Genomic DNA, 13,589 nt, shown 5'->3' on the forward strand with positions numbered 1-13,589 from the left:
TTGTGGTCTTTGCTACATGACCCAAGGCAAAGTCAACTGGATGGTCTGGAGCTGCCCTAGTGTGAAGGTGAATGGTTCTGCCCCTACTCCCTGGCTTGGAGCACCCCCACCAAGATGGTGACATAGTTCAGCCTGCCAAGGTTGTAGGAGAGGAGTTAGAGACTTCTTTTATAGACACTGGACCTTTGAAAGATCTTCCTTTATATATATATATATATATATATATATATATATATATATATATATATATATATATATATGGCTTGGAAGAGTTTTTTTGGAAGGAGCTCTAGGTAGAAGATAGGGATTCTCTCTTTGGACTTGCAGGAACAACAGAGAAGCAGCTGGCAGGACACAGATAAAACTGACTTCTAGGAAAGAGAGCTAAGGCGCCTTCTTGAATCTGGAGGCACTCAAGAGAAAAGTACAGTAGCTCAGTAGAATGACACAGACAGAAAGAGAATTCTAAACAGATGGCAGTTTAGTTGTAGAATCAGGCTTGTAAATAGATATTTTGTATATAGTTCAGAAAATAAAGTTACCTCACTGAGCTGGCATGCTTTCACCTCAGTTTACACCTCTCATGTTTTTATTGGTATAAATATTAGATTATTTAAATAGTTACACAGAGTTTGAATTGAGAATGATGACTATGTTCTGGGAATACAGCAGTTGTGTTAGCTATTGCTATTGCTGTGATGGCCAAAAACATCTTGGGGAAGAAAGGCTTATACTTCCATATCACTGTTCATGATCCAAAGAAGTCAGAAGAGTAATGCAAACCAGACAGGATTCCAAAGGCAGGAGCTGAACCAGAAGTCACAGAGGGGTGCTACTTACTGGGTTACTTCACATGGCTTGTTCAGTCTGCTTTCTTACCTAAGATGATCACGCCAGGAGTGGCCCCACCCACAATGAGTTGAGCCCTTCCACATCAATCACTAATTAAGAGAATACCCCACCAGCTTGCCTAAAGTTCAAATTTATGGAGGCATTTTCTCAGTGGAGGCTTCCTCTTTTCTGATAACTTCAGTTTGTGTCAAGGGGACATAAAACTAGCCAGGACATCTGACAACTTAACACACACATGCATCACTGCTAAGACATAACCTTAAGATTATGCATTAATAAAGACATCACAATATAGAACAGCTTACAAAACAGTTTGTTTGTGGCATTTTTGTTTCTTTAAACACTGAAATATTATATGTTTTTATTTTAATCCCAGGTATGAGATACAGGGCTGCTTTAGACTGTCCATAGCAGCTATGATTTGCTCTTCCCAGGAGTGTGATTTTGTCAGTGGCAGATAGTTTCTGTGATTGACGTTTGGAATTCTGGGGACTTTTCAGAGAGTATATAAAATTAGAGGGTCCTGAGAAGTGGGGTGGGTTGTTGGTTGCCATTTCTCATGTGTGTAGGGAAAGAGGAGGAGAGAAAAGAAAATTGAAGAAGAAAGAAGAAATAGGAGGAGGAGGAAGACGAAGAAGAAATAGTAATAACTAGATATCCTGGTGGGGAAGATCAAAGGTATCCTAAGGAACTCCACACCCCTAACCAGCAGAAGTAGTCTAATGAAAATGTCACCCCTTCTCCCTCTCTCCTTCTTTTCCTTCTTTTGTAATGTTAGGGGTTTAAAGGGTGGAAAAAGGATAAAGAGAGTGGAAGAAAGAACCCTCAAAGTTGCCAAAGTTCAGCTACACCAGTCCTACAGCCTTATGAACTTTAAAAGTTGTTCTCTTTAAAAATACCCAGCAGCTTTTAAAATTTGAATTTTCTGTAAAACTCTGTAACATAGCCGGGCAGTGGAGACACAAGCTTTTAATCCCAGCACTCAGAAAGCAGAAGCAGAAAAACCTGCTCATGTACTAGGCCAACTTGGTCTATGCACTCCAAGTGAGCCAGCATACCACAGTGAGACATTGATTCAAACAAATAAAGAAACAGAAGATCTAGAAAAAAGGGTCAGGGAACATTGTTGCACAACATTATGAGTGTCCTTAACATGACATAATTGTATATTTAAAAATGACATGGAGCCAGGCATGGTGCTCATGCCTATAATTCCAGTACTTGGGAGGAAGAGGCAGGAAGATTGCTACAAGTACAAGGCCAGCCTGACCTATACATCAAGTTCTACACCAGCAAGGGCTGCAAAATAAGACCTGATCTCAACAAAGTAAAGAAAGTTTGATATGAAAAAAATATATTATCACAATTTAAAAGAACAAATAAAGTACTTCACTAAAAACCACTGAACTAGGTAACAAGCCAATAGAAAGAAAATGACATCTCAAGCTATCAGTGACTCAGTATAGTACCTGCCTTGGGAACCATGAAGATTTGAATTCAGATCCCCAGAAACCACATACAAATCTAGACCTGGTGGTGCACACCTGTAACCCCAGCAATGATGAGACAACAGGTGGAGCCCAGCAGATCCCTAGAAGCTTTTAAGCCAGCTATCCTGGTGTATGTGAAGTTCCAAGCCAATGGGAAATTTTCAAACACAAGGTGGAAAGCACCTGAGGACAAACACCCAAAGGTGTTCCCTGACTTCCACAGGCTTGTCATACATATATGCACCACTCTGTCCGACGTCTGAAGGGAAGTCCTAAAGTCCTGAGCGAGTGAATGTGTGCTGTTGACATGGGCACAGCTATGTCAAGGACCACAATACCTTAAACTTACAGAAGTGGCAGAGCCGCCCCCAGGTGAGGCTCAGAGGAATCAGCAACGCCTTCTTCAGGCCCAAGTATGAATGTTTATTAACAATGGACCAGTGTGCAAGAACTAGCAACTGTGGCTTCCTCCGCCAGGATGACTGCCACCTAAGGCTTCCCACTGAGAGCTGTTACCTCTTCCTCCTTATGCTCTATGTAATAAATCCACTGAGCTGCTGGGTTGTGGAGTAGGTGGCCTCCATCAGAGTAAGCACAGGCCACCCAATCAGCTTTTTTGTATGTGTATCTGTCTGTTCTTCAGTGTCTGTCCTTTCTTTATTGCAGTGTCACCCCAGTCAGGTTTCCAATACAAGCCATGGAGAATGGATACACATAGAGATTGGATACACATGAACACATGCACATGAGTAAGTGTGGCTAGCCTGGTCTATAGACCTTTACCATCTAAGTAATTTTGTGTAATTACTCTGTGATGCTTTCACAATGATGGGATTATCTATTGAAACACTTGTCAGACCACAACCCTGCAATTTAGGCACAAGATTCTGTGCCTGTGTCTGGGAATGGGGCAGAGGGATCAAAATAACATTTCTTTTAATTTTGTTGAACTATTATTCAGGTGTCATATCTCTTGGTTTTATCTTTTATGAAGCTTGTCTTTTCTGTTACAATTTCTACTTTCTAAAAAAATCATTTGGGGAAGGGCTAGACAGATGACTCAGTGCTTAAGAAAGTTTGTTGCTCTTCCAGAGAACCTGAGTTCCCATCCCAGCATCCACATTGGGCTCACAGGCATCTGTAGCTCCAGTTCCAGGGGAACTAACACCTAATTCTGTCCTCCTCAGGCATGCATGTGTGCACGCCCACACACACCTTTAAAAATCATGTGAGGAATCTAGAGAAATGGCTCAATGGTTAAGAACAGTATCTGCTCTTCCACATGACCCAGATTTGATTCCCATCATCCACATGGTTCACAACTATCTGTAACTCCAGTTCCAGGGGATCTGACATCCTCTTCTCTTCTGGCCTTCTTGGGTACCAGGAATGTACATGGTGCATAGACATAAATGCAGGCAAAACACCCATGCATATTAAGTTTTAAAACTAAAATATCATTTAGGAGTTAAAGAGACAGACACGTCAGTGGTTAAAAGAGCAAATCACTCTTGCAGAGGAGCGGGGTTCAGTTCCCAGCACCCACATCAAGTGGCTCATAACTATGAGTGTAGTTCAAGGGCATACAACACCATCTTTCATTTTTGGGGGCTCCCTTAAATCTGTGACATACAGATACACATAAAAAAATAGGGCATGGAAAGACAGTAACTAAGAAATACTGCTGCTTTCCTAGAGAATATAAGTTCAAATTCGTGCTGGAGAGATGGCTCAGTGGTTAAGAGCACTGACTGTTCTTTCAGAGGACCTGAGTTCAAATCCCAGCAACCACATGGTGGCTCACACCATCTGTAATGAGATCTGATGCCCTCCTCTTGTGTGACTGAAGACAGCTACAGTGTACTTATATAATAAATAAATAAATCTTTTAAAAAGTAAGTTCAAATTCCAGAACCCATATCAGGTAGCACACAATACCTGTAACTCTACCTCCAGGGGATCCAATCTCCTGGCCTCTTCAAGCACAAGGAGTCAGTCTCTCTCTCTCTCTCTCTCTCTCTCTCTCTCTCTCTCACACACACACACACACACACACACACACACACACACAAATAGAACCTTTTTTAGTGATAAAATAAAAATAAAGGTAAAAAAATCTGTTATATGTCCAAACTTCAGTCCTTAAGTATTACTCTTAAAATTTACACTACTAGGCTTACATTAAACATACTTTAAAACAACTGGAGAAAAACATTTTTATATTATTTTAAAATATCTGCACAGAGTTCTATATTCTGTGAAATGAAAAACTCACCTCAGGGAAATGCAAATCAAAACGACCCTGAGATTCCACCTCACACCAGTCAGATTGGCCAACATCCAAAACTCAGATGACAACAGATGCTGGCGAGGATGTGGAGAAAGAGGAACACTTCTCCACTGCTGGTGGGGTTGTAAACTGATATAACCACTCTGGAAATCAGTCTGGCGGTTCCTCAGAAAAATGGACATAGTACTAACTGAAGACCCAGTTATTCCACTTCTGGGCATATACCCCAGAGACGCTCCAATATACAACAAAGATACATGTACCACAATGTTCATAGCAGCTCTATTTATAATAGCCAGAAGCTGGAAAGAACCCAGATGTCCTTCAGTAGATGAATGGATACAAAATTGTGGTACATTTACACAATGGAGTACTACTCAGCCATCAGAAATAATGACTTAACCAAATTCTTAAGAAAATGGATGCATCTAGAGAATATCATCCTGAGTGAGATAACCCAGTCACAAAAGAACAGACATTATATGCAGTCACTGATAATGGGATACTAACCCCAGAAAGCTCTGAACACCCCAGAAACAACTCACAGACTGTGTGAAGTTCAACAACAAAAAAAGAATATATTTTAATTAAAATAGAACTGTATCACTCCTAGTCTCTCTCCTATCCTCTCAAATTAATAGCCTCTTTTCCTATATTGTTGTTATATATGTACATATGTGTATGTATATATACCCACAAATACTTAATTACCTTAAATACCTTTAAAATGTATTCATATACTTTTATGCAAAAATGGTGAAAATTTGTATGTTTATCTTTGTTTTTTAAAATAAAGTTTAAAAAAAAAAAAGAGAGAGACTGAAGTGGTCACCCCTCTCTAGCCAGGCAGGACTTCCGGAGGAGGAATGAGCACATCAGTTCACATGCCAAACCTCAACCCCAAATCTGTCTTGCCTTGATGTGCAGAAATAATGATGGAGCACAAACTGAGGGAACAGTCAACCAATGACGGCCCCAGTTCTTGATTCATCCCATTTGAGAAAAAAAAAGAAAAAAGAAAGAAAGAAAGAAAAAAAGAAAAACTCACCTCTTTCCCTCCGTTCTGTAAATTGTACATAACTTCTTTCGCTACCTTCCAGTGCTCTCCAAGAGTCTCTTTGTCATTTATGTCCTTTGGTTCTGTTTCATTTTCAACAAAAGAATTCTGTCCTAGACTTAGAGATAATTTCCCAGCTTTGTAGTATGCGATGGTGTGGGGCAGGGAGAGAAAGGGGATAATAAGTTTATCATTATTAGAAATGTTGTCACGCTTTAGTAACAACTTACATATTCCACCCACCCTATCCTTACACTGTATATCCATATATAATACCTGGTACTGAAAATAAGTGGAAAGAGTGCACAGCTGAAACTCAGGACTCGGTCACAAATTAGACTGTACATTTCATATTTACAGAAAAATATTATTCCAGATACAAGGTTATTGGCTTTAAAGTAGTTTGTTTGTAATGAAAGAATTAAAGTCAGGGCCGATCACATGTTAAGCATACACTCTATTATTAAGATGTATTCTAGACCCAAGATAGATTGTTTTGGTTAGATTTTCATCTGCTTAACACAAATTAGAGTCATCTAGAAACAGGAACCTCAACTGAAAAAATACCTTTATTAGATTGCCTATAAATAAGCCTGTAAATTTGTGGGGACATTTTCTTGATTAATGATTGATATAGGAAGGCCCAGATTACTGGAGGAGAGATGTCATCCCTGGGCAAGTGGTCCTGGGTTGTGTACAAACGCAAGCAGAGCAAGCCATGTAAGCAGAACCCACTATGGTCTTTGATTCAGGTCCTGTCACTGAACTGAATTTGAGGTTCCTGTCCTGAACTTACTTCCTTTCATGATGGACCGTAAGGTGTAAGCTGAAATAAATTCTTTTATCCCCATGTTGCTTTTGCTCATAGTGCTTATTACAATAGTAGAATGCAAACTAGGGGTATGTTTAAAACACCAGCCTTTAAAAAATTTGTTATGTTCATAGTTTTTTGTTCACAAAGAAATCTTATAGCTACTATCAGCTCCAGCTAGACTGCTCATCAATTCCTTGTGCCAGGCTCCCTCCTAAGCTAGGACCTATTGCTTAGGCTTAAGATATTTGCCCATAGCAATTCAGATCTCTGTTCAAGAATTACTTCCATTCTATGATTTGGGGCCCCTTCTCCTAAAAACTTTACTACTTTAAATCTGGATCAGATAGCTTTGCTTATAGGTTTCCGCCCACCCACAATCTAGTTCCTCACAATCTTCATGTCAGTTTATAATAATACCCAGTCTCAGTTTTTAGAATTACTATTTCTTTACTTAGACTAAACATATCGGTACATAGTTTCCTTATAACTATATCTCAATCCCAACGCCTTACATGGTACTTAGCATATAACAAAAATTTCAGTATTTAAATAAGCAAAAAAAGCAAAATATGTCTATGATTTAGAAATAAATCACAAGACATAAAATAGTAAATTCCCCCAGCTGCTGCTATCTGGATGTTTTCTTCAACAAAGGCTTGGGTCTGCTGAAAACACCCTAATAGTCATTTCCAAATTATACATGCTCTTTCTAAGCCTGAAAAAAATACCCAGAAGCTGAAAAGACTTGGCTCATTGGAGCACATATAAATTTCTCTTTAGCAACTTTGGTTATTTTCCTTCCTTTTCCTTTAGAAGAGGTTCTTACTATATAGCTCACAAAGATCTGGCTCTGGTCCTGAAATCACAGATGTGTGTCACTATACCTGACAGCTGATATTTTGGACTTGTTTGTTTTAGATAAAATAAAAGTCTTACCATGTAGCACTGGCTAGCATGGAACTCCATGTGTAGACACCACTGGCCTAAAACTCATAGGGATCTGCCTGCCTCTGCATCCCAGGGCTAGAACAGAGGTGTGACCATCACACCCAGCCAGTTAATATTTTCCTAAAGTAATGGTAAACTTACTAATTTTTTTGCAGTTGTGAAGCACATAAGTGGCAGCTTTGTTTAGGTCTTCATTCTTAAATTCAGTTAAGGCTTGTATCATCAGTGGAAGCCCATTGTTTTTCAAAAGTTCATACTGATTTTTCTCTGTAAAAATACCAAAAATTAAAATGGTGATTATTTTTCATAAAGCATAAGTATGAGGTCATGATTCATCACTATGATAATTATGAATATATTTCAAACCTTAAAATAATTTTAAAAGTATTTTTAATCTAGGTCAGAATCTGCCCATATAAACTACTTAAGTCTCATAAATGATTTTTAACATGTAGCACATTCTAAAATAAGATGATTTCTAAAATTTAGCCACAACGGGCCATACCTCATACCAGTACACAAATAGCTCTCATTTGGTTTTTTTTTAAAGATGAGGACTGGAGCTGGAGAGATGACTCGGTGATTAAGAGCTCTTGCAGCTCTTGCTGAGGACCCATGTTTGGTTTCCAACACCCACATCAAGTGGTTCACAACCACCTGTAACTCAGGCTCTAGAGGATCTGATGCCCTCCTCTTCTGGCTTCTGTGGGTCCCCAGCAAGACACTTATACAAACACACAAACAATAGCATTCATAAAGGTTAAGAGAAAGAATAGAGAAACTGATAAAGGAAGTGAAAAACCGAGGAAAAAGAGCAGAGGGTAGAGAGAGAAAGGAGGACTAGAAGTGGGAAAGTGAGGTGGGAGGGCGACGGTTAGAGGGAATGGAGACCGTTGGAAGGATTGATTATGGGAGATTGGGATGGACACAGAAAGAGGAAAGCAAACCTTTCAAGTTTTCACTGAAGGTTGGAAGAGCTGACCTTTCAAGGTTTTTGGTGAGAGATGACAGGATTAGATTTGTATGCTGACATGGTGAGAAGACTGAAAATGGAGAGAGACAAGGAGCTTCAGTGACTAACTGAACAGAATATGAGAAAGAAAATAAGGAGCTTAATGACTGTAAGGAAAGCTGGACTTTAAGAGGGGAAAGAAGCAAAAACATGTTTCCACCCCTCCGTTTTAATACATACACTGAATTAACTGAATACTCACCACAATCCTCTGTGCAGTGACCAATGGCAAGCATGATGCTAAATTTTTCTCCTGAATCAAGACTTTCATGAAGCAGTAGTGCCAGAAGTGTAGAAACTATGTGGTACTTAGATAATATCACTGCAAAAGCAGCTGCAAATTTAATATAGAAAAAATAATTACAGATTTAATTTTCTAAGTATACATGTACTGTATGTTTCAGAGCTTATTCAGGAAGAATATTATAGGCCTATATAATATCTAATATAGACATGCCATATAGCATCCAACATATATTAATTTAAATAAGTATATTATGAGATAATGATGACTCATTATATCCTCATTATATATTCTTTTTGTTGTGCTTTTTTAAAAAATGTTTTAAAGTTCTTTTTAGTTACTTTGCATGATGCTGTAAATATGAACTAATCACATAGTTCTAAAAGCTGAATATATGTGCTCTTACCTTATATATCTACTTGTGTCTACACTGGACAGTAAGGACATTACTAGATAATCAAACCTTGCTTGAGATCAAAATATTCTCTTATGGGCTATGATGCTACTGATATTAATGATGCAATGAAGGATATATAAAGCTATGATGAACTGTGATAAGAATCAACAAGTCTACTATGCTAATCTAGACTATACTTCATAAGGTACAGATTTTATTTTTTATTGTTTGAGAAAGGGCCTTAAACTGCTTAGGTTGGTTTTAAAACTTATTATTAAGCAGAGACTAACCCCGAACACTGGTTCTTCTACCTCTACTTCCTAAATGTTGGTTTCACTGGTGTGCAGTAACCTGAATGGCCTTTATAGGGCTTTCAATAGAGTTCATCTAGAGTATGAACAATACTCAAGGTTGTGAATTTCTCAAGGAACTATGTATCATTAAGATTTATTTTATGTTTATTTATTGTATTTGTGTGTGCACTTGCACATGTGCCATGGTACACACATACAGGTCAGAGGACAACTTTATCCATGAGTCAGTTTTCTCATTTCACTACATGGGTCCCAGGACTGAACACAGGTTGATAGGCTTGGCTGCAGGAACCTCTGCTTGCTGATACATCTCATGGTTCAAGGAACTACATCTCAACAATTTCTATGTCTCCAAGACTCAGCACACATGAGTTATTCAGTAACTGCTTATTAAGTAGGCATCTAGGGGCTGGAGAGATGCCTCAGTAGTTAAGAGAACTTGCTGATTTTATAGAAGTAAACTCAGATTCAGTTTCTAGTACTGACTTTGTAGCTCAGTCACCTGTACCTCCAGTTCCAGAAGATCCAATGTCTTCTTGTGTTCTATGGCCACCAAGCACACACATGATATACATAAAAAATTAAGGTAAAACACTCATATACATAAAATACATTTTAAAAAACTCAGCCATCTTCTTTTTGTGTTGTTGTAAATAAAGACTTCCTTATCACAAGAATTTACAGACTACCATTCTAAGTGTTTATGCAAATGAGAAATAGATGTGTCCGTGGTTTTAATTTTTTGAGTTTTATGTATATGTATGTGTCTCTATAATGCATATGCCATGTAAGTGCAGGTGCCTGCAGAAGCCAGAAGAAGGTGTTGGATCTCTGGAGCTGGAGTTTCAGGTGGCTGTGAGCTATCTCACTTGGGTGCTGGGAACAAAATTTAGGTCCTCTGGAAAAGTGGCCAGAGTTCTTAACTCTTGAACCACCTCCCCAGCTCAAATCCAATTATTTTACATAATTCCAAACATTTTATAAATTATTTCATTTCTGATATCTCAATGTCTCTTAATTTGTCTTTTAAAAATTTTTTATTAAGGTTGCTTTTTCTATTTATGTATGTATGTATGTATGTACATATGTATTTATTTATCTACTTATTTATCAGAGCTGAGGACTGAACCCAGGGCCTTCCACTGAGCTAAATCCCCAACCCTGCCTTTTCTTTTTAAAGACAAGGTCTCACTGTGTTTTATCTTCACAGCATGCACCCCATCTAAATAATGCAATTTTTTGAGTGAAATAATGATTTAAGAATAAAAGGATCTTATTTTGATTCTCTCATTAGACCTAAAGTCAGACTTAGATATGCATCCTTAGAGAAGTTGCAATCTTTGATAAGGAAACAAGGAATTGAAATATGTAATTTCTAAGATTCCTTTCCATTTGTAAGAAGCTAGAAAATTTGCCCACAACAGTACTAAATGTAGCATTTCAACATATACTATGCGCAGTTCAAACAACGTTCAGTTATAGAAAACTGACAAACATTTTCACTCACAGTTATCAGTAATGCATGCATCCATGGTCTTTGTCACTACCACTGCAAGCTTAGCACTGGAAAAAGTATTGTGTGAATCAGACTCCAGCTGCACAAGAACTTGAGACAAAACATCCAGTCCGCCGGAAGATACAAAGCAGTTCTGAACATGTGCTTAAGAAATAAAGTAGCAAAACTATTACTATTTCAAAAGAACAATAGGTGAATTGTTTTATTCAATAATTCTACATGAAATACATTTTATTTGGCTTTTCAAATACTGAAACTCTCCAAAATTAAGGAATTAAAAGTTCAACCTTTGTCTATTTATGTGCACATATACACACACAGCAACATAGTAACAGTCCCCTTGACACAGTACAATTATATGTAAAGTGATACAGTGCTTTGTTTTGTGTAGGAAATCTTTCATTTCTGAAAGCTGACCTGTTCTGTAATTTGAATAAAGTGCCCTAAATAACTATTAAACAAATATTCCAGTAGGGCTATAAAGAATAAATGCAGTAGGGGCAGGGAATGAAAAAGCATTTTTTAGCCCTATCATCTAGGACTGTGGAGGCCAAGACAAAAGATAGTGAGCTGCAGCCTGGGCTTACAGCAGGACCCTAACAACATAGTAACAATGAAAGAACAGATTCATTCCTTTAGCTTGCTATTCTGATCAGCAAGTTGCCTATTTTCTAAATTTCAGAATAACTCATATCTCAAGACTGCTTTGCTCTACAAACAACAATGTGTTGCATTGTTTCAAAATCACATATAGTTGTTTGTTTGTTTGTTTGTTTGTTTTGAGAAATAGGATTTCTTTTATGTATCCTATTTTCTGGCTGTCAGTCCTGAAACTCACTCTATAGACCAGGTTGGCTTTGAACTCATAGACATCCTCTCTGCCTCTGCCTCCCAAGTGCTGGGATTAGAGGAGTATGCCATCATGCCCTGTCACGTACACCTTTTATTTACATCTAAGTATTTTGCTTCTTGGAGCACAAAATTCTAACATCATTGAGCAAAGATTCAATAACAGGTATATATAAAAATTATGTTTATATATTATGTTTATTTTGAGACAAAGTCTAACTATTTACCCCAGCTGGCTTCTTTCTCTTGCTGCTTCTTCCCAAGTGATGTTATAAGCATTTGTCACCATGCCCCAGCTTGAAAATAATGTAGATAAGAAAGGAACCCCTGAAGCTCTGAAGTCAGTATCTCTACAACTTCTATCCTAGAAACAGGCTGTGACCAAGGGATATGAGGCTGGTAGTTAAAATCCTGCCACAGAACTTTTCCCTAGGTTAGTCTAGTTCCAAGGATGATGATTTAAATGCCAAGATAATTAAAAGCAAAAATTAATTTTGTATTGTAAATAAAGAGATATTTGCCTAAAATAACATCACATCTAGAATTTAACACAGCTCACTTATTTGGTGGTAGGGACTGAAATAAAAAATCAAAAATACAACATCAGTATTTCTCCACTAAGTTACATCTCTAGCTGCTACCCCTTTCCAAAAACATATTTTGTGTTTATATTAATTATTTAATTATCTTTGTTTTTTGAGACAGTCTCATGCAGCCCAGGGTATGCACTTAACTCCTTATGTTGCTAAGAATGACACTTGACTCCTGATTTCTCTGCTTCTGCGAGTGCTGGAATTATAGGTTTGTGCTACTATCTGAGAAAGGGGCTAAAAATTATACAATGTAATAAAAATAGTTTTATTTATATGGGAATATTTTATTTATTCTTTTGGAGAGAGTGGAAGCTGCACGCAATGGAGTGCACATGTCAGTCAGAGGACAACTTGTGGAGTCAGTTCTCAGCAAGCACCTTAACCCACTTACTTCATAGCCCTTAAAAAACTTCACTTAAAAATTTAAATTTTTTAAAAATGTATTTATTCATGTGCATGTGCTCACATATACTACAACACATATGTGAAGGTAAGAGGACAACTTTTGGAACATGGTTTTCAACATGCATTATATAAATCCTGGGCATGAAACCCAGATAGTCAGGCTTGATGGTAAGAGCCTTTACTTGCTGAGCCATCTTAGTTTTAAGGACAAGCAAACATTTTCAAAATTATGGTGACTACAAAACAGATTCTTCACTACAAAGTATCTTTAATTATATTTTTTCAAAAAGGAAGGTTTTGTTCTTGTTTGTGGTTTTCAGAGTTTTATTCTTTGAGACGAGGTCTCATGTAGTCTGACCCCTTCTGGACTCTGTGGGTGCCTGCATGGACAAAGTGCATATTCAGAAAAGCACACACACACACACACACACACACACACACACACACGTATACATAACGTAAATGTTAAAACCTATTCACAAACATTATACTTCCACAGTTTACATATTATTTCTGCAATGTTACAATATTTTGCTGTGTTAATCAACTGGATCACAGTGACAACATACTTAAGATGTGTGCCTATAGCCCTAGTGCTGGGGAAACAAAGGCAGATTTCAGGGGTTTGCCGGCCAGCAAGTCTAGCTGAAACAGCCAGTTCCAGTTTCAGTGAAAGACCTTGTCTCAAAAAGTATGGTAGAGAGTGATAGAGGAAAATACCCAGTTATTGCTTGACCTCCACATGGGAATACACAGGGAAGTGTACCTGTAGCCACATGTGCATGAGTATATGCCTGCAACATACATA

The 13,589-nt window shown here is 37.9% G+C and overlaps 1 protein-coding gene across 1 annotated transcript in view; it reads right to left on the reverse strand.

The window, feature by feature from the left end:
• Positions 1–13,589, reverse strand: part of TERB1 (telomere repeat binding bouquet formation protein 1) — a gene marked incomplete at its 3' end in the record, with an annotated part of 42,284 nt that overhangs the window by 16,958 nt on the left and 11,737 nt on the right. Inside the window, exons 9-12 of the mRNA XM_080936797.1 lie at positions 10,926–11,078; positions 8,666–8,797; positions 7,593–7,718; positions 5,681–5,826 (exon numbers count right to left, since the gene is read on the reverse strand). Coding sequence (XP_080792923.1) covers positions 5,681–5,826; positions 7,593–7,718; positions 8,666–8,797; positions 10,926–11,078 — 557 coding nt within the window. The remainder of the gene's footprint in view (positions 1–5,680; positions 5,827–7,592; positions 7,719–8,665; positions 8,798–10,925; positions 11,079–13,589) is intronic.

This window comes from Micromys minutus, assembly GCF_963924665.1.
Source record: "Micromys minutus genome assembly, chromosome: 24".
Lineage (NCBI taxonomy): Eukaryota > Metazoa > Chordata > Mammalia > Rodentia > Muridae > Micromys > Micromys minutus.